This window comes from Sprattus sprattus, assembly GCF_963457725.1.
Source record: "Sprattus sprattus genome assembly, chromosome: 17".
NCBI lineage: Eukaryota > Metazoa > Chordata > Actinopteri > Clupeiformes > Clupeidae > Sprattus > Sprattus sprattus.
In genome coordinates this window covers 15,694,804-15,717,053 of record NC_137915.1, presented here as the reverse complement: position 1 = coordinate 15,717,053, position 22,250 = coordinate 15,694,804, and the positions used below count along the sequence as shown (strand labels likewise).

At 46.4% G+C, this 22,250-nt stretch overlaps 1 protein-coding gene across 1 annotated transcript; it reads right to left on the bottom strand.

Annotated features, from left to right (window-relative positions):
- Nucleotides 1-13,207: 13,207 nt before the first annotated feature.
- On the bottom strand, nucleotides 13,208-22,212 carry rnf6 (ring finger protein (C3H2C3 type) 6). The gene is made up of 4 exons (XM_080855199.1): nucleotides 22,176-22,212; nucleotides 20,830-20,988; nucleotides 17,883-18,005; nucleotides 13,208-17,439 (listed from the first exon to the last, which is right to left on the bottom strand). The coding sequence occupies exons 2-4, from the start codon at nucleotides 20,978-20,980 to the stop codon at nucleotides 15,401-15,403; spliced, it is 2,313 nt and encodes a 770-aa protein (XP_080711325.1). The 5' UTR covers nucleotides 20,981-20,988; nucleotides 22,176-22,212; the 3' UTR covers nucleotides 13,208-15,400.
- Between the last annotated feature and the right edge of the window lie 38 nt (nucleotides 22,213-22,250).

The window sequence follows — 22,250 nt, the reverse complement described above, 5'->3', positions numbered from 1 at the left end:
AAAATCGAAATAAATGAAAGAAAACACAATCTTGTGTCTTCAAACTCAATTTGTCGGTAGAAACTGAGCAATATGACACTCGTGTTCGTGGAGTTGGTAAAAGAATCTCCTCGTCCGTGTTTACAGCTAAGTTGGTTTTACCCTTCTTGTTGACCAAAGGCTTTCCGTCATCTTGGCTCGAGCTGAAATAAATATGCACCAGCCTGGCTAGTGAGTTCGGGCTATTAGATAGGGGCGAAAGCCATTGAGACAAAACGAGCCATTGAGAAACAAAACGAGCCATTGAGAAACAAAACGCGGCGATATAATCGTTTTTATCTCGATTATGTTGTTTTCATAATTGTTGGAATCAATAATCGTTATTGCAATTTAAATGTGGTTAATTGCCCAGCCCTTGTAACTCCATGAATGCAGAAGCCATATGCAATAAGATATATAGATAGGCAACTACAGAAACAGAATAAACCAACATCTCCAGCCAGATGATGAACAAATCACACTATACACCATCATCATCATCATGATCATTCAAATTAATTCTGATGAGTGATGATAACATTAGGAAGATAATCCAAACAGAAAGAAATGATGATTGTTGGATAGTTGATCCAGGAATGGGAATGCGATTGGATTTTCAATCTGAAGACTCCACAGACATCAATGAAGAACTGTTTTTACATGTTTGCTATGAATCTCTAACTAGTAAAAACATGATGCACAGTTAAAATCCCCTGAATTTTTTGCAGTTTATGATGTCTTATCAGCCTATTTTCTGTGTTAAAATGAAACTAATTTATCTATATTGATTTATCTTCCTGTAGCAGTTTACTCTGACATTTACAGTAGATCAGTAGAGTAGAGGTCACAGCCTTATACAAAAAAGCATTTGTGCACTTGGTGATGTTTCCCAAACAGGGGATACTGCGGATGCGCTAAGTCTGAAACATTTGTCTCATTGTTTGTTTGTTTTTGTCAGTGTAAAATCCTAACACTCTATCAGCTTTTGTTGTTCAATTCAATATATCATCTTTTTACCGTCAGCTTCTGTGAGCGGAGTCATCTATTAATTTATAATTAAGATACACCTAAGAGCAAGAAGCGCTGCTGTCGATGATATAGTCCCTTGGTGGAGTCATTATGAGTAAAACAAGCAATGGCACATCTAATCCCTCAGAGCAGAGCACACACAAGGAAGAGAGAGTGATGAAGCGGAGAGAGAGAGAGAGAGAGAGAGAGAGAGAGAGAGAGAGAGAGAGCGCTGTATGTGTGTTTAGAGAAAACAACCACAGCTTTAATCTTCAGCGATATCATGTCCAGCTCTCTCATCTGGCGGAGACAAGCAGAAAGGAAGACATGAGACGAACGAGGGGGCGAGCATGTCTCCAGGACCCCACACTGACCAATCACCAGTCAAAAGCACCGTGCAACAGACCCCCCTTAATCACATTACAGAAACCAAAAGAGAGCCCCTTCGGTCTAAAATTGAATCTCTCAAACACAATGACAAATCGGCGATCGGTGAAAATGCTCCCCCGCAACAGCATCTTTCGGAAGCCATTTGAGAAAACAGAGCGCTATCACCATTAGCATATCCAATCAGCTCTCCATCACTCTGATCGACCCTCTCCAGATGAGAGCAATAGACAACACTACAGGTCGTGGGTCAGTTGTTAAATCATTTGGTCCGGCTTTCAGAGATGGGGGGGTCCATCCCGGACAGTGCTCAAGCTTTCGGAGATGTCCGGACCAATTCACAGAAGTGAGTGGAACATGAGCCAGACACACACACACACAGAGAGTGTGGGCTCCAACTGCGCTCGCAAAGTGCTTCACCGTAAAAAGCAGCTTTGAGCACAGAGTGCTAAGACTGATGTAAGAGACCTGAGGAGTAATCTCCTTCTCTAGGGTATACACTCCTGAATTATAAAGTAATGACCTTTCCCTCTGGTACTAGAAGACTGATTAATTGTACTCTGTTTAGTACCTTTAACTAAAGTCAGTCCCACTATGACAGAATTGTTCAGGTGACTGCCATAGTCTTAGTTTTACACAAAATCCCATTACCACAAATTCAATTCTGATTGAAAAGCACCATGACATTTCATAAGCTTGACTTAAAAATAAGGATTTTCCTTCTTCTAAATGAAGACTAACCCTCTCACTCACCCCTTAGAGTCCCATCAGCCTGGTTGAATTACGACAATGTTAATGACAATAAACCGTGCCTTCTTGTGTACACCAGCACATCAACATCTATTCCTATTAAGTATCAATGCGTAGATCTACAACCTCCTCAGACTCGGTGATAACTACTCATGCCAGTTGTCAACACTTTAAAAGCATAATTATCCAATTCACAATCTATTCTGTACGCATGGTGGTTCCTGAATATTCCCAGTGTGAAACTGGGAAAGAACCCCAATGCATCTAAACAAAGCCCAGACAAAGAGCAGACAAAAGAATGGCCCTTTGTTGGAAAACAAGAAAACAATAGCAAACAAAAGCAAACAAAAACCGGGGAAGTATACAGATGATGAAAAATAGTGATGAAAGATAGTGACATCACCTCAATGTCAAAATAAACTGAGAGCAGCATCACGGCAAAGTGAAGGCAGTGCTGCAACCAGGGCAAAGTGAAGGAAGTGCAGCAACCATGGTCAAACATGCAAAGACATTTAACAAGCTGGGTAGCTTGCATGTTATAAAATACTGTGTGCTTTACTGTGACATGCAATAGAAGGGTCAGTTCTTCTGAGTTTACCCCAACTGTCACTATCTGACAACCATCACCATGTTTGTCTTTTGTTGTCACCTTGACATGAACTGCGTGTTTTCTTTAAGAGTAATCTGGTGGTTAAGCATTGGATTGTACCTCCTGCAATGGGTTATGTCTGTTTCTCTATTAACATGATAAAGATGAATACTCCTTACCTGACATGGTTGTCGCAAAACTTGGTGGTCACGGGCCGGTTGAGGAAGACCGTCCTCGCTGTGGCGTCTACGGGCTCCGCCTGTGAAGTTGTTCCGGACATCTCATCGTCTGCCTTGCGGTAACCGGCGGACGAGCAAGCAGGTCCTGCACCGTTCGATTGATGGGAGAGAGGCGAGGCTAGTGTGAGTGTACGTGCAAGACAAGGGGAGACATAAAAATTGTGGGTTTACAGTTTAGTGGGGATGGCAATACAAACGCTTCTGTATGCTGATGTAAGCTGCCGCTCGATGTATATGACGTTTCCCCATTCTGAACAACCCCTACCCACCCCACCCGCCCCCCTCAACACCCATCCGCATCCCCAACCCCGCTCTCCTTTCATTAACGCTCGATGCTCCGTCACCAGTACACAACACAAGCGACGCCCACGAGACCCTCTCTATAGAATGTGCTGATGGATGCACCGCGGTCAGTCAAACAGCGCAAGGTTGACCACCTTTTGCGGTAAACCTTATACACATACCGGCATCTACAGTTTAAAGTAGAACAGGCAATCTCGCTTTACGCAGTAGGCTATATTGCACACACTGAACGCTTCCCGGGCAAGCCGAAACGAATCGTAAGCCCGTGATTCGCTGATGCCTTTGACTCGTATTAACAGCTTTCTCATTTAAATGAAACGCGCGTTTACGCACACTCCCACCATTTTTTCCATCATCCACGGCACTGTATAATGAAAGAGCGAGACGAGAGTTTACCCAGCTGGCCTGGCACAACAAACACGGGCGAAGACTGATGAGGGTCCGCCGTCACTCCTCTGAACTCACTCAACGCTTCTATGAACCGTGTTCCCGACCACAAACTGACTGGAGAGCGTTCCGTTTCAGTGTCATCGGGTCGTCTCCGGTAGAGCAAGGATGCCTTTTATGGTCCCCTTTTTCACCGGCTCGGTAATTAACGATGCTCTGCCAGACAACGGCCCTTGTCTCCCCAGCAGTCCTTCCAGTGCTCCCTGAAGGATGGGCGCGCGGCTTATTTAAAGGGCCAGGCACACTACAAAACTGTAGCAGTGCCTAGGCGCCTCGCAGGTCGGTTTACTGGTTTGAATTACTCATGGAACAAGGCATCACCAGTCAGGAGATCACTTTCAGTACTTTCGCTTCCTGACGGTTCCTTGCTGGTCTCTAAGGATATCCCAAAACAGACCAGTCCATTAACGTTAATTCCAGTGGGTATCTTCCAAGTTCAACACGTTAGACGTGTTTCCAAATCACATCCCTAAGTTGTCGACACCCAGGTTCTCTTACAACTGGAAAGATCTTACAGTAGGGAGGTATAAATAATTCAACCAATGATAACAACAGCCAAATGTGGCGGATCAAGTTACTATTTCTATATTCTGAACAGCTGTAGAGAACCAATTATATAATATCACTGATCACTGCCTCGTGGCTGAAGGCCTATAACCTCTTTACTACAATTGATGTAACACTAATTTTAACCGTGTGTGAATCCGTAACGTTTTAAGGATTAAATTCCGTTGTGTGGTGCCTGATAGCGTGTGGTTGATAAGATCCAAACAAACAGTATGCAGACAACCTGGACCATTGAAGTGTTGCACAATTACCTAGACTGATTTCATGCAGAAAAACTGTTGTCAAACACTCTTAACACAGTCAAACAGCTGCATTCACACTGGTCGAGGTCCCTCTCTCTCAGGCACATACACACACACACACACACACACTCACACACACACCACATACACAAACACATGCATGCACTCAGACAAACACACAGATACACACGAGTGCACACAATTACTTACAAAATGCACAAAAAACAACACTCTGAAGAAAGCCACATGCAAAAAAGGGGAACCTGCATGTTGTTACTAAATGCCCTTAGCACCTCATCACATAACACACTTCGACTTCTTGCTTGCTATGGTAAAGAGCACACAGTATGATGTGAACCCAGATGTTAGGGGCAGAGAGTAACATTGAGAGCACAGCAGTCAAGAGGCAGTTGGAGGACGAGGGGGGGGCAGAGGGCAGACGACCCCCCCTGCTATTAACCAGCGCCCCCCACCCACTCCTCCATCCCAACCCCCAACAGAGTCCAAGCCAGCAGCTGCAGCCACACCCCAACCCTCCCATACCCCTCTCACTTAGAAAATAGCCTATAACAACACGGCAGATTTGTAGTCTCTCCGATCTCATAATGATTCCTCAAGGTGACTTCCCCGCACTCCCGGTGTACACAGTGAAGTCAGCTAACACAGGCAGCCAGCGGATGGAGATGGACAACAGCACGTGTAGTGTAGCCTAGCGTTGAGTGCATAAAGCACTGACTTAACCAGAGAAGCTAGCTCAGAGAAATCAGAGAAGCTAATTGACCACCCAGACAGTTCCAAGCTATGAACAAACCAAAGGGGGAATGCATGACAGATTTCGATGCTGAATGAAACAGGTTAAGGTGAGTTAACGGTATCGTCTGTTCCTACCTCGCAGCCTACTGTTCCCAGTGTTGTTTCTTCTCTCCTGATTAGTCAGTGCTCTTTCCAGGATATGCTCACACCCACCTCAGCATACCCTTATTTCGAAGGCAGAGGATCAATATGGTTCCCTGATACCCAGCCAGGGCTGATGAAAGCTCTTATTTATACACAAACATCAATGTCTCTGTACCTCATCAATAAGGGCGAGTGGTAACTGATTCAAGAAACAGAGGTGTAAAATCAGCAACTTATCATAGAAGACTGTGGAAGAAGAAACACAGCACACACACACACACACACACACACACACACACACACACACACACACCCACACACACATCACAACTGTCCTTCATTTGTCTATATATTGAATACAAATTTAAAGCAATAGTTACATGTTAGGTGTTCAATATACAGGTGTCAAGGACACATCTTTGATATTGTTTGACTTTTAACTAATTTATCCCCTGCAGTACCTTACTCCCATCAAATGCAACCTGCCATCAACCTGTGACAGAGGCTTAATGACTTAACGTTCTTAGTTAATTTGCTGGTTTGACCATTAGCTTGGCCTCACAATCACTTGTCCTGGGCCTGGACAATAGCCGTCCTGATCAGATTCCAGGGTCAGCCAAGCCTATTTATCATTGATCTATATACTCTCCTTGTTTTACTTGGGAACTGATTTATGTACGCATAACCTCATAGTTGTATATGTATACACCCTTTCACACGCATAGGTTCTGCAACCTGGATTTTGAACTTTATAAATACTGAACACAAATTCATCACGGTGATGTTACCAAGGATGAGGTCTCTGCTGTGCACAAAACCGAGTTGTACACGCTGAGTGGGAAGACTGAAATAGACCAGAAAGATCCTGGATAATAATCTCCTTACAGCATTTAATGTCTCATATGTTAAATCATTCAACAGCCGGTGAACATGATGGTCCATTTGCCATCAAATTTAACAAATGTATGGTTTAACTTTTCTTGGTTTTATGATTTATTAGCTCTGAAATGATGACTTCCTCTACCAAGCTAGATATTTGATTTTATGTCTGCAGTCAAAGGCAATGGCTGAGTCTTTCTCTCGCATTGTTCCTCCTTTAGATACCTCACTGTACTATTCCACTGAGCTTGGCCAAAGGAAAATACCCAGTTTAGTGGAGCTCCGATATCCATTATCAGACAGATAAACAAACAAAAGCAGACATTGGCTTCCTCTTTTTCTCTCATGACTTATTCACCTGCTTCACCTCGCACGGCTTGTGAAGCTGTTCACACACAACTGACCATGTGGGAGAAACACTCACCTATGCACCCACCAATGACGTTAGCTGCTGTTATGTTCTCACCAACGCATAACTGTACAGAATCAACATTATGTGCCTTCTTCCTTAAATTAGAGAGCTAGAAAATCCACCCTTATTTACCTTAGCTCCATTACCAGGCAACCAAAGAAACACGCTCTTCTACAGGTCTGTGGGCATGTATGTACTGTATATGTTGGGGAGTGCTGTGTGTGTGTGTGTGTGTGTGTGGGGGGGGGGGGGGGGGTAGAGAGTCTTGAGTGTGGCACTAATCCTCTGGCCTATGGCATGTTTGGTTGTGTTGGGAGGGTTTGGGGTTATTGGGGTGTTGAGGGTCAGTCTGCTGGGTCACAGTGTGGCCTTCGGTGCCAAACTTTCACTGCTGCTCCACAGCTGAGGCCTGCTGAATTATACAAAAGCCCTCCTCAGTCTACATAATTCATCCCCTCACCTATGTCACGGTGCTTATTACACCCGACCGCCGATTCATGCACGGCAGGGCCGACCCGACCGCTCCGCTCCAATGGCATAAAATATCAGTGCCTGTCACTCAGCCCCCGCAACAACCCGCTGATTAGCAGGAACATCTGGAGGGGATCGCATTGCAGCATTGTGTTCTTATCATGAGATTAGACAGCAAAACAATAATAACAGTAACTCTAGGAGCAGCGCCACTGACAGCCATAGAAAGTGAAAGGAAAGTTTGGCAGAGCGCAGGAAGTGATGAAATATATACTTTCTCATAATGGAGGGAGGAGAACTAAAGAGTACGTGAAGTCAACCTGTAGTCACGCGGAACAATTGAAAAGCACTCATCATTCACCAGCATAGGCCTCAACAAGAAACACAGGACAAATGCACACAAGCAGAGCAATGGAAAGTAAAAAGCAATCAGCTTCCTTGGTTCTCATTGGCTGACGCATTGCCACACCCACTAAAGCAGGGACTGAGAAGTGTACCCACAGCCGGCCAGAAAAGCATTACCTACGGACCGTCGCCTTCTACCCCGCAAGGCCATGCTGCTCCTGTTGCCAAGGTGACCCACGGGTCACCGACGACCCTTAGGGTCCGCTTGCAAGGGGCCAGTGGGACAGCCGTGTTTCCAGTCGTCGTGGCAATGGAGTGGTGAGCGAGGAATGAAAGCCTCTTACAGCCCACGGTGACCACAGCTCTAATCTCCACTCTGTCGTCTCGGCAACTTCACCTGCTTCTAATCCCCTTTTCAACTAATCCAGCAGGTGAGGCCGCGTGCACATACAAACACAGGGACACACACACGCACACACACACAGGGACAAACTTTCCTAAGTACAAGCAAGAAAAGTAGCATTCCCCCAGCCAACAAACACACTCACACATGATGAAGCAGCTCTACGCCATGCATTCCACAGCACTTTATCACACACACACACGCTGTGCGAATTACACGTTCACACACACGCGGTCAAAGCAGGCATTTTGGTTAGTGCCTAAATGCATGCAGTTGCAATATGCAAATGTGTTTTTGCGTGAAAGGAAGAAACCGCAGGAGATAGTGTGATATAAGTAAGACAAATCGTCCCTAATCTTCAGTGTATGTTGTGCATGTGTCCCTGTCTGTATAGCATGTAGCATGTAAATCTACGGCTCTCCATGTGTGGAGGCAAATGTGTGTGTGTGTGTGTGTGTGTGTGTGTGTGTGTGTGTGAGTGAGTGACCATGGGCTTGACCCTGAAGAACCCCATAGCAAAATCAGTGCTTCGGGTGGTATGAGGTGTGTGTGTGTGTGCATTTATGTGTTAATGTGGATCTTTGAACCTCTATGTGTGCCTGTCCTTGTGTTTGTGGACGTGTTTGCATGTATGTCTGACCATGTTTTCATTATGTCTGTGTAGAAACCATATCTCTTTTGATATAGGAGTACAAAACATCTTAACACTCTTCTGTTGTACAAAATGTGTATTGTGTGCCTGAACTTTGATTTGCTCTCGGTCAGGTTGTTCCTTTAGATAATGCAATAACTGTTCTTACTGCCCTGGATAACATTTTGTGGGTGAAATGTCAAGTTTCTTGTAGACTGGTTCACGTCAAGGCTACACGAGAGCAAAGCAAGATAGATCTATCTGTATATTCACTTGAATGCTTTGGAAGATTCTAACATCTGCTTTCCGCATCATGATTAAAGATTAAGCGTCTGCTCACTCACAACTGTGTGTGGCCTGAATGTATACTACCTCTGCAAACGTACACACCTCTAAACCTCCTTATTTGTCCACGCCTGACTGTGTGCATGTTATTTTATGCATGTATATGTGTACGCATATGCATGCATTGTCCTGTTACAGCAGAAGCCTACACACTGTAGAGAGGACAGGATGGGGACCAGACGGAGAGGAGGGACAGGGAGATGAGCTCCCATCATGCACCTGGGTCTCCACAAGAAGGGGCAAAAGCAGGGGCAGCAGTAGCAGTGGCAGGGGCAGGTAGGGTAGCACGAGCAGCACACGCAGGGGCAGAGGCAGGAAAGGCAGCATCAGGGGCAGCGGTAGCAGCAGTCTGCTGGGCAGGAGAGACACTCACTTTTCTCAAATGTGTCGGCCAGACGGGAGCGCATGGTTGAGCCCGTGGCCAGGTCCTGGTGCTGGGGCTGGTTCTCGGGGGACTCCTGGCTAAGAGGGGTCAACACTAACTGCTCTGGGGAGACGAGACCAGACCAGACGCCAGCCGCGGGAGAGAACAACACACACACACACACACAGACAAACACACACACACAAATACACACGTACATGTACACACACACACACACACACACACACACACACACACACACACACAGACAGCACAGTCAATAGGGTATGAGACTGGAGGGGAAGAGGGAGAGGAGGCAAAAAACACAGCTCATAGAGTTATGAGTGTGTGTGTGTGTGTGTGTTTGTGTGTGTGTGTGTGTGTGTGTGGGCATCTGTGTTTGTGTGTGTGTGTGTGTGTGTCTGTCTTGGTATGTGTGCATCTGTGTTTGTGTATGTGTGAGTGCATCTGTGTTTGTGTGTGTGTGCATCTGTGTTTGTGTGTGTGTGTTTCAGAGAGTGTGTGTGGTGGGTGCATGTGTGCATGAGTCAGAGAGAATCAGGCTAAAAAAAGAGCTAAAATGCCCCAAAACGGGTAAGTGTGCATGCTTGTGTGTGTGTGTGTGTGTGTGTGTGTGTGCGTGTGTGTGAGCATGTGTGTATGTAAGTTTGGGTCGCGGGGCAAAAGAGTTTATGTGTGTGTATAGTGCATAGATATAGACATTTTTCAATAGTGATCAAATGGACAGAGTGTGTGGCAGAGCACGGGCTCCTCCTTTTTCATTTGATTAGCACCTTCAGACGGATGGGACAAGCAAGACCAACAGAAGATATTAAACTGTCAATCAAATGACTGTCCAACTGACAACACATATCAAGCACGGATGTGACAGCACTGATATAGAGGGAACAGAAAATGTGTATGTGTGGGCACACAAACCACATAAAACACAAACTTAGGAGAAGACAATTCCATTTTGGGAGTTTAGTTTCTCTCCATTAGGTTTGCTTACATCTGCCTTATCCTCCGAAGTTTTAGTGTTTTCTGTGCTTCTAGTTCACGAGACATATAGGCTTGGGCTACTAGCCTATAGGGTTAGGCTGCTTAAACGTCTCTGACAAGACATATAACTTTTAGCTTGGGCAAGTCTGCCCCCATGTGGTTATTTAAAGCAATTACATTTTAGCTGATCCCCACTGGTATACTTTATTTTAGCAATGGCTATTGCTCTTTGAATTAAGTTAAACAAAAATAACTGTACATTTCAGAAGTATCAAATCCCTCACATCTACCCTACATAGGACATGGTCTCTCTCACAGGCACACACACATTCATTCATGCACACCGTTTCCATTTCAATGTCCAGAGCAGCATGTAAATGCACATTTACAGTAATGTCATCTGACTGGATTGAAAGATTTAGTTTCTTCGCACCACATATATAGGCTATTGAGATCATGTTCACCATATCCTTTTGACACTGTCTGCAACATATGGGCCATGGGTGGGGAGGTCTGGAGGTGCATAAGAGACAGCTGTCACTCATATGTGAAGGCTTGTGAAAGGGAGTACGTGAGGAAATGAGGGCAGGGTTAGTTAGAGTAGATTAATTAAGAGTTCTCTGCCAGAAGAGAGTGAGGGCCGGCGGTCCTGCCAACTGTGAAGAGATCTCTCAAAGTCATCACCTTCTGTCATTAGTCACTGCAGTAATCATTTGTGAGTGAGTAACACCAATCAAAACGTCTAAGCTTTATGCTTTTCGGCAGAGTTTATTTTTGCGTTTGACATTCCATGCAATACACGTGTGACTTACTCGAAGTGAACTGGCTGGTTGGTCTTCTGTGCTCAGTTGGCGAGCTTTGTGAGCCCACTACTCGATCTCTCACTGTCCTATTTTGCTATTGGGTGGTTGTCCATTTTCACTCACTATCTCCCGACAATATGGCCCGCCGCTATTTCTGGAACATGCTAGGGGCCATCAGGCGACAAAACCCTCTCGCTGTACAATCATTTGCTTTAAACCCACAATGCATTTGTAACGCTCGCTCATCAGACACGCGTTCGCGAGAGCACGTGCTCTTCGCACGGGTTTAACAATCCACCCAAAGCCAGCGAAGTAAACACTCCTCCGCGCTATCTTCTGCCAAATGCCTCAGCAATCTCCCCAAACGCGACCTCTTCTCTCTAATCCTAGCCCGCCTCGCCCCTTTAGTACGCTGTCATTCTATGCCAGTCCGCCTTCGGTTTGTGCCCCCACCCCCACGACGATGCCAAGCCATCCTCGCCGTGTGACAGTTTGAAGCCCGCGGGAGGAAATTGTGTACCGAAGCGTAGCGTTTCTCAGTGCACGCCTGGCTACCTGAACGAAGCAGAGCACAGACTCGAGAGAGCGCAATGGTGACGCATTTCTTTATTTCTCTTGCTCTCCCTTAATCTATCCCTCTCTCCCGTTTTGCGGGCAAGCAAGCGGGAACGCTCACAGGCTATTAAAAGCACCGCAATTCATTTCCTGACTCAAATTCACATTCTGAGCACGTTTAGTGAAAACCCATGCAATCACACGCTGGATGTGAAAGGGGGACGCAGCATGACCTCAACAGGTGAACAGAGCATTCCCAGGAAGAGCTTAGAAAATGAGCGTACTTAGAGAGTCACGTGATCTTTAAGTCATGTCATCATCGGTGTTAAATATCGGACTGTCTACCTATCTGTAATTTATGCGAATTTACCCAAAGCCTGGTTACCTAATCTTTAAACTGCATTTGTAAATTTCATTTACCAACCCTACACCCAACAACGCTGCGGCTTGTGTATAAAAATGAAAGGTGAAGGCTACCATCCCAATAAGCATGTATTGGCAGTGGTCCTGGTACTGAATGCGCCATCGCTTAATCACTGAAACAAACACCAAACCCGACCAAACGCAACCGTAGTCTGGACAACAGACGTAGGGCGATGACATGCTGAATTGACAAAAACATCGAACTTAATCTCATCGTCTGACCAAATGGTTGTGATGGGTGTTATTAATGATGCGAAGCGGCAACCCGGGCCACAGTCGTGCCGCATACCCAAGTAAAAAAATATTTCGCCTGATTCCATCAAGGGCGAATGTGCAGCCTGGTCTTACAAACACAGTTTCACTTTCAACACAGACCATAAGAGCAATGCAAATATGTATCCGGTCAAATTACATATCACCTCGAGGCTGAACCGACTGTTGGCACACTGCTTTTGCCGCTGATGTCATGGCTTACCTCCCTCGCTGTGGATCTTCTTCGATCGCCTGTTAAAATACATCCTGCGCGCATCTGTGTAGAGCTCGGAAAGGAAGACCGATATGATGGCATACTCGTAGCTCAGAGACACAGCGGGGGAATGCGGGCCGGACGACGGTCTGCGGTCTCCGGGAGATAGAGCATAGTCGGAGACGTTGGGTCACCCTCGGTAGCGCGCAATGGTGAGCGTGTGCGCGCCTCCGTCGACTGGGGTGATCCATCGCATTACTAGCGTCAATCCCTTCCGTAGGGGAATGTTCGGCTATTCCATCAACATGTCAGTGTCAGTGCATTGCTTACACTTCAAAAGAAAACAATTTAACACATCCTGGAAAGTTCTTCCGTAAATAAAATCACACAGGATAATTGCGGTTGGTGTGGATACCTATACATGGATGTTTGGATAACTGGACAAGCTCTATACTCATGTACCAAGGCCTACATGTTTTCATACTTGTTTTAAACATTTGCGCTCACATTAATAGCTTAATTACCGATATTTTGTTTCACCATATTGAGTTCACCGTTCTGATGTATGTTACCACATATAACAGAAAGACAACAGACCACTTTTCAGGCATAACAAAGCTTATTTTAATTCCCATGTGAAGGAGCAGAGGAGAAACCCATGTGTTTACTTTATTACATAGTAACAGAATACATATTCTTCTTAAGTTTTTTTATCATCACATTATAACATAATACATAGTCATATCTCCATGTTGTTGTTTGAATCTTAAATAAGAACTTAATATTCAGTTCTGAACTTTATGGCCGAAGACCCCTTGCTCTGCCTCTTCTAAACATTCAGATAAATGGCACCTTAAGACACACTCAATCCACTCAATCTTCTCTTGCTGTCAAAACACAAAATAAACAGCTTAGCCTCCTTCTTGCGTGCGTGTGTGCGTACACACACACACACACACACACACACAGACAAGCGCGCACACACACACACACACACATTATCTCTCTCACACTCACACACATCATCATCACAAAATACTTCAAAGAGAGGGGGCATCAGAACAAGCAATATCTCGCTGAACAGACTTCTTCCTTTTCTGTTGTTGGATCAACAAACAGAGACAAGAGATCCTAACGCAATGACAACAAAACGAAAACACGTTGATCTTCATTTTTTTCACATTTGGCTGCTGTTTATACTGCCCCTGGTGGTGGTAGTGCAAAAAGGAGGTGCAGCTAGAATCAAGGTGTCTTTCAGTTTGATGACCTGAAGCAAAAAAAAAAAAAAAGAAGCACGAGCACCTGTAGGGAAGCAAAGGGCAGAGACACCAGGTAGTGGAAAGAAAGTGATAATTATTCAGGTGCAAAAAGACGCTCTTTAAAGGAGAAGGAGGTTGTGACTGAGGTGAATTTAAAAAATATGATACTTCACTTCAGTCCTATTTCATTTAGGAATTCCCCCATCTGCACGGATTCAATACAATTACTCCACTGGACCTCCTTCTGGCACAAGTGCATGATGGGATATGGGCTACAGACTTCCTGATTATCTTCCACTCAGCAAGTCACATGAATTGCATTGGGTTCGTCTTTGATCAGTTACAACTTTAACAAGTTAGAGCAAAATAAATTAGTGGGCAGACAGGTAGAATGCAAAGCTGTTAATGCACAGTCTGTTAGCTGGGTTAAGTGCAACTGCTGTTTTATGTTTTCCAAATGTGTCAGATAACTCATCACTTAACATCTTGAATGCACATTTTCCCATTAGTTGACTAACATGCATGGACTGTAAATAGGACAAAAAAAGTTCTGTTAAAATCAATATAATATGACTGAACAAAACATGAAGTGAATGCCTAAATATCCAGGACACCCTCGTACCTGGCATTTCTGTGTGGCCCACAGGCTGTAGTGTAAGAAGATTGATTAAAATGGTGGTAATGATAACCTTATGAACCTTTTTTTTTTTTTTGGAGAAGCAGCAAGCTGTGGACAAAATTATGAACAGATGAGAACAGTGAAGATCACATGTGAGGTGAAAATAAAAAAAATTGTACGGAGATAAAAAAAAAAAGTACACATCAATGCCATCCAGATACAACCATTTAAAATCCTGTTTGATTGAAGACGCATTAAAAGAAGACCTTTTCATAGGAGTCAGATAATTAAAATGGAGGCCTCTAATAAGAGCTTTTTTTTTAAATACAAAATGGAGGATTCCTTTGTAAGCGCTTAAAACCTATAGAATTCTTTTAGGATGCAAACTGGCTTTTTTATTTTTTCATTTTTCGAGACATATGATCTCTATGTCTCGCAAAATCGTTCCAACCCAGCAATGAGTTGTCCATATATTTACACGTCTGGGTTTAATTCAAGAGGTCTGTCCATCTTTCCATCCGTCTGTCTGAATGCCCCTTTGAGTTTGTTTGTATGACAGCGAGCCGCAGACATTGCAGGGGAAATTAAAATGACCAGGATGAGTGTCCTGCTAAAAGTACCTCAGTAGCCATTAGTCATGCTGTGTGCAGTAAAGCGACCTCAGTAGCAACATAGGGAGGTCACAGAAGGGACAGAGTGAAAAGAAAAAAAGAAAAAGTAGCCGAAACACAACAGGTCTAAAAAAATAAAGCTTTGTTAATTTCTCTGCATTATAGATTCCACTTTTGGTATCTCTTTTTTTTCTGTCTACCTTCAGCTCGAATACAATGGACCTCCATGAATGAAAACATTGAAGCGCATATTTACAGACACACAGCTCCACCTTGTGGCTGGAGGTGTGAAATGTCATTGAGGGTAGGCTGAGGGTGAGTGGATGGGGGCAGTGGGGGGATTGCAAGAGAGGTAGGGTTGGGGGTCAGTCGTGATGGCTGGAGAGAATGGGCTGCCTGCAGATGGGGCAGGTATTGTTCTCTGAGAGCCAGCGGTCGATGCAGTGGATGTGGAACTCGTGGGTGCAGGGCAGGCGGCGCAGCTTGTTGCCCTGGGCGTACTCGTTGATGCAGACGCTGCAGGCGCGTCCGGCCTCGGCCTCCAGGCTGGCCTGGCCGTAGCTACGCGTGCCCAGGTTGTCGATCTGCTCTTTGGTGAGGCCGCGCGGGTGCTCCTCGTCCTCCTCATCATTGAGGAGGAAAAAGTGAGCCAGCCGCAGAATAGGCAGCGTGCCGTTCTCCACTAGGTTGTTGGTGTCCCTGCTGGCTGGGCGGCTCTCGCCCCCACCACCACCACCACCCGTGCCCACAGAGGCTACCCCGGTACCACCACCTACTCTACCCAGACCCCCACCTCCCCCTCCTCCGCCACCTCCTCCTCCAGACACAACCTCCCCCTCCACACCCCCCTGCCCGCCCCTGTCAGACTCGGACGTTCCAGAACCCGAGCCCCCGTTGCCCTGGCTTCCGGCGCCCAAGCCCTCGTTTCCTGCGGCAACTCCTCCATCCTGTCCTCCGGCGGCGGCTGCCACCCCACTCTGGTTCTCAGAGTCGGCCTCAGTCTCCATCAGGGAGCTGAGCTCGCCGAAGCCAGTCATGATCTGGCGCAGGATGGAGCGGAGCGCGGTGGAGCTGGGCTCGCCCAGGCCCGTCTCGCTGATGCGGCGCAGCGGGATGCGGATGGTGCTGACGTAAGTGCGGATGCCGGCACGCTCTGAGCGCGAGATGGTGCGGCGGAAGCCCCCGCTGTCGCTCTCGAAGGTAACTGTGTTCTCGGCGGCGCGGGCCCGAGAGCGCGTTCGGCTGGCGATGCTGTCACGGTCCCGGTTCTCTCCGGGCCGAATTCGCCGCACCTGCAGGTCCAGCATGATGGTCGGGTGGCGTCGCACGCCCCCGCCTCCTACGCCACCCGGGGGGCTGCCCACGCCCGGAACACCGTGGGACTCCTCCTCGTTAGTATCAGCCGCTGAGCCCTCCGCGAGGGGCACTGTTGGCTCGGCAGAAGCCGCTTCGCCCGTTTCCATGGCAACGGTGGCAGTTGTGCTCCTGAGCTCAGCTGGGTCAATGGCAGCACTCCCACCAATGCCACCGGGGACAACGGTGGCTGGGGTGGGGGCAGGACTTCTGTGCAAGGGGGAGCGACTTCGGCGTGACCAGCGTGACGAAAGCCCATCCCCGCTCCCGCTCCCTCCCCCGGTCCCAGCCAGAGCCCTACGCACGCGGCCACGCGATCGAGTCCTGCTGCTGCGCGGCTCGCGCCCCACTGGCGCCCCCTGAGCTGGTGCACAGGAGGGGTCTGGGACGGTCTCAGGGGCCTCCTCCTGCTGCTGCTGCTGCTGCTGCTGCCCCTCCCCAGCCGTGGGGCTTGACGAGGTGGGCTGAGGCTGGCCCACCCCACCACCGCTACCGTCAGGTCCCGGTTGCGAGGTCGGAGCTGTGGAGGCTACAGGCATAGACTGAGGGCTCGTAGGCTGGGGGGCCACGCTGCGTCTCAGTGGTGTGAGGGGGACAGGTAGGGGCAGCGGAGGGAGGAGCGGAGGTGCGGCGCTGTTACGCGTGCGTCTGGCCTGGGACCTCCGTCCGAGCGTGGGTCTGGCGGGGGGGGTGTGGGCGTGGGAGAAGGGCGCAGAGGGCCGCTGGGTGGTGTAGGGCGTAGGTCTGGGGACGCTGTAGGTAGCCGTGTGTATGGAGGAGGGGGCCAGTGGCGGCGGAGGAGGGGGCGGTGGCGGAGGTGGGGGCACGGGGAGCTCTTCGCTGTGTTCTCCCGCGTCGGGCTGCTCGTGGTTGATGTTGATCTCAAGGCTGAAGCGGAACTCGCCGCTGTTTGGGTTGGTGCGGCTCACGGCACGCCACGTCTGGTTGCCGCTCTGGCCACTGCGCGTGGCATTGCCCGTGCGCCGGAATGTGTTCAGCCACTCCAGCAGCGAGTCGCCATTGGACGTCTCTGAGCCCGCCTCCGGAGCTACTGCAACAACACCACAATAACAACAACTGTTTAAGACCCAGCTCATCATAAAAACACCACTAACTGTTTAGGAGGCAGCGACATCTTGGGCAAACTGTTCAAGCTGCAGTCAACAGCTCTGGCCAACAGTTTAAGTGACATCATCTTTGGCCAGCTGTTTAGTTACATCATCTTTGTCAAAGTGTCAGGATTTAAAGGGTTTGGCCAGACAGCTTAGCTATTTAATCAATTTAAATTAACCTTCAGACCCACCAATTACATAATATGCAAAAAGAACCCACGTTACACCAACAACGTGACCTATTGCTTCTCTAGGTCTTCAATTCTGGCAAAATGTTACACCCCTCCCTTCCAGCCTCCTGAAGCAAAGTGTTGATTGGCTGGAATGTGTTATTATTAAGGACTGCAATCTTTCATTCTAATCCCCCCTCTCTTTTTCTCACCGCTGCTTCCTTGTTCTTCTCCACCTTCGTTGCCCTGTGGGCGTGGTTCCGGGCGAGGCTGGGATGACACCCTCTCTTTTGCTCCGTCCAGTCTCTGCCTCAGCTCCTCTGCGGTGACCTCACCTGCAGAAAATTGATGAAAAGCCACTCAAACTGAGGCAATGTGCCTTTAAGCTACAGTGTGAGATGTCACTGTTTGACTCTGTAAAGGTCACTGACCCGAACCAATCATTAATTCTGCTATTGTGAGTTATTTTAGGATTTACAGTATGGGATCTAACAGACACATATTTTAACATCCACTGATCTTAGTGTGTCATTCAATATTTTAAATTTCCCAACATTGACTTGACAATCATACCAGTGTGTGCTATGAGCCATATATAAACTCCCTATGATATATGAAGGTTTAGTTAGTAGTATAGTTAGGGCAAAACAGCAGCAGTTGAGTAAGCATGACTCAACTTGGCAGCTGCAACCTTCAATCATCTCAGCACCAGGGTAACTAGCTTTCAGTTTGCTGAATCTAATGTATGGTCTGTAAAGGCCCTTGGTTCAGATCATCTAAATAAACTTTCATTGCATTGAGGAGCATAATACCCCTTAATAATGAAAAAGATTGCTTATAATGAAAAAGGTTGCTCAGTGGAATCCTGCATGATACCATAGCCATGACGATAAGCCTGTGTAGTCCAAATGTACAGCTGGGTTGGCATGGTGACTACTGTTCTTCTTCCTCACAACAGTTTTAACAATGTGAAGCAATGAAGACTAAAGAGCAAAGAGTATGACAGTCCAACGCGACATTGCAAAAAGTCTATCAGGCAGAACAATGTCACTGTTTTCGCATCTTTGGTCATAAAGCAACATGAATGAGCTACCTAGAAGTAACAATATGCAACTATTTGCCACTTTTGAGGGATTCTTTTGTTGGCAAATCATTTTGGTATCATCTTCAAATTAATTGCCATGGTATATGGTCATGTGAATGACACTTAAACACACCTGTCTTTCCCTCTAGCCACCCAGGCTAAACACATGTAGTTCTGTGGCTTGGGTCGTGCCACCCCATGAAAACATAAGAAAAGCTACAACAAGATACCAGTTTAGCATGATACTGCTGAATGAATGTCATGAATGTAACTTCTGTCTCTAAGAAGCACTGGAGATCCATCTGACCAAATAGTCATGGTGGGTACTATGTGCCCCTGTTTCAAGGGCTTGGGGTGTTGTCTGGCTCACCTAGTAGGATACAGTCAGAGTTGCAGGGGCCACCAAAGGGGGCATTATCTACCCCCTGCACATGTACAGTGCAGTCTGTAGTTAGGTGGCTAGCGAGTGACACAACACTTTTGTTTTTAATTTGGTACTCTGTGAAAACTAAACCATGACAGCACAGCTGAATCACTGAATTTCAGGTGTGATTTCAGAGGGTCTACATCCATGCTGGGAGGACCAAATAGGGCCTGTAGATCTTTTAAAACACAAAAATGCTCATGTAATTCACTGTTGCTAGTTTCCTGCACACGTAAATGCCTGACCACATTAAGGCTGGCTGACTTACTACATCTCAGTCATCTTATTCAGAAATGATTCATCCACATTGCATTTGCATTCGTCAACATAGCCTAAATGCCCCTCCATTCACCAGACAAAACTTTGACTGCTTCTCCCTGCTTCAAATTCTTATAATGATGGTCACAAGAACTCTTTCATCAAGCAGGAACACCCTTTGCTAGCAACATGGCAAGGCAACTGTAAGGTACCAAGATATGCAAACTAGTAGTTCAGTTCAATTACATTTTTCAGCAGGAATACATGCTCTGGCCAAAAAGCAACCAACGAGGGTCCGACTAGTGCCAACGGTGCGGGACACAACAGTTAAGGTAGGGCCACAGACGCTCACCAACAGCCCCGACATTGGCCAATGGCCAATCGTCTGATATATCACAGACTTAATGGGCATATACTTGATTCTGCAACCATTGGACCAACTAGTAACCAATCGGTATTGACCACAATTCCTACTTTGCCACCAATGATGCAAGCTGATATATTAGGCTTTCCCCAAACCCTGTTGGCAGTAAGACAACAATGTCTTCACCCTCTTTAAATAAAATTACACAGTCTGTTTGCTATGCCTTCAATTCATTGGTGCTTGCTAGCGTTGCTACAACTGTTTATCGCTTTGTCAAGCTCCAGCACTGCCGCCATTGTTGAAACTATATTTCAAACAAAAGCTTCATTTCAACATCATAGCTCTTAGCTACCCCCACTGATCGCTGATTGGTGGGCCCCTCAGAATGGCCCATCAATTAATCTCGCGAACAGCAGTTCCAGACAATAATTCCAGCGACAACTGAGCTGGGAGCAATAGGCGTGCAGAGTCAGGAAAGGTGGTCAGTGGAAATGCACTGAAGTGCACAGTTTTGTATACTCCTTCCGGCGAAACACAACAAGGATTTGAGGAGGCTGTCATTTCCACCCTGAATGGCTGACAAAATGGCAGCGGCAATTCCACAACATTTCAGTCGGGGAGTGTTTATGGCTTTTTAATACTAGTCAGACACATATATCTGGAAATGAAATGTGGACTGAATCTGGATGGAAATGAGTACAGCATTATCGCCATTTTAAATTTGTGAAGCAGTCCGAAGGACTACTGAAATTCTTTAGCCAAGCTTACCACAAGGGAAGCCTTGTTAGACAATCTAGTACATAATTTCAATAGGTTCTCTCCAGACTGTAAACTCTTGAAGTCTCGATATTGCCAAAGTCCAAGCTGGTCCCCACATGACTAGTGTCTTTGTGGAACAGAAACCAGCCTGAAGGGGGGGGGGGGCGGGGGTATCAATGTGCATATCCCAGGTGCAGTGTTTATTCAACACCGTGTGTGGACTTTTTCATTACAATTTAGTGTGAGTAGTCCCACGCCTTGGCCACTTACCAGGGGTTCCGAGCAGGTTGCTGTCCCTCATGAGTCGGTATTCCTCCTCACTGAGTTCGTTGATAAAGTGATAGTAGGCCTCCTCCCGTCGTAGACGCTCTGCCTGAGATGAGCGACGTTCATCTCGCCCGCCCGGAGGGTCCATCACCATGGAAACCGCTGTTTGGATGGAGGGGTGGGGTGGAGGGCAAGGTTACTGTTAAATGACAGTGGCTCAATATGACGTGCATAAAGTATACCTTGACAAAGCATAGCTTATGACTCCTGACTTTTAAAGGTGAAGTTACAGTCAGTGCAGTATATTACAATTTGTTTGGTGGCTGTATACCTGACCTTTGAATAGCATCAATCAAATTGTATGCTTCCCCTTAACAGACAAAATGAGACATCCAGATATATGTCATGCAAATCACAAATTAAAGGCCTGTCATATGACAATAATTAAAGCTTACATCTCCATCATGCCAGAACACAATTTCTAATTAAAGACCAATCTGTCAGCCCCCCCAAATCATTTATCCGTCGTATCACCTAACCTCATCGAAGTGCCATAATGACAACTACATTAAGTCCGATTAAAAAATAAGCTTAGGATCTTGACCGAAAGGGGTGGATATTTTAAAACACCCCTTAACCTTCTTTAAATACCATCCTCCATTATTGAATCCCTTCACACAAAATGAATGCCAGTAATGCTAGCTTAAAGCCCTTAGCCCTTAGCAAAACATGGTTAACACAGCTTCACTGTGAGCTAAGACCGTTAAACAGTCTTGACATGACGGCGATCATAGGTGGAAACGCAATGCCTTTCTTAGCAATATTATTGTCTATTCATGACATTCCATAGAGTAGGCCATGATGAGGAACGCAGAACAGTGGAGCAACAAACCTGACGGTGTCAACCCAACTTCCAATCACCGACCCAGAAAAGATCACAGACACATTGGGTGTCCATACATTTCAACTCGGAGGAGGGACATGACAAAGAAAAGTCGGTCTCCATGCTAGTTAGCTAGCCACCTATCCTACAGACAATAAGCGGGCATTGCTGAAGTATCACTGCTCCACTGAATAAAATGTTTTAACCTTCATGAAACCGCACCTCAATCCAAACACCGGTTAGGCATAGCCAACTGGACAAACGAACTGTCATTTTACATACGCAACGCATTTGTTGGTGTCGATGGCTAGTTAGCTATCTGCTAATGAAAGGTTTTGACAATTGTTAAACAATATACGGAGACTGATCCTCAATACAAAACACAATACACGATATAAGTAATATCAACATCGATTATGGTGAGATTACGTTTAGGTGACAATACCAGTAATGTATATTTTGGTACCTGAAACAGCAGCTATAATATGGACGGGTCCTCTTTCCTCTCCGCTCTGATTACAATGTAGTCAAGATGGGACCA

What these genes read in the sequence shown, in the direction of transcription:
- rnf6 (XM_080855199.1), bottom strand. Translation starts at nt 20,980, where the DNA reads ATGGTGATGGACCCTCCGGGCGGGCGAGATGAACGTCGCTCATCTCAG. An exon ending in CAACCTGCTCGGAACCCCTG is followed by an intron (nt 18,006 to 20,829) that starts GTAAGTGGCCAA and finishes AATTTTCTGCAG; the next exon opens with GTGAGGTCACCGCAGAGGAG. An exon ending in AGAAGAACAAGGAAGCAGCG is followed by an intron (nt 17,440 to 17,882) that starts GTGAGAAAAAGA and finishes GTGTTGTTGCAG; the next exon opens with TAGCTCCGGAGGCGGGCTCA.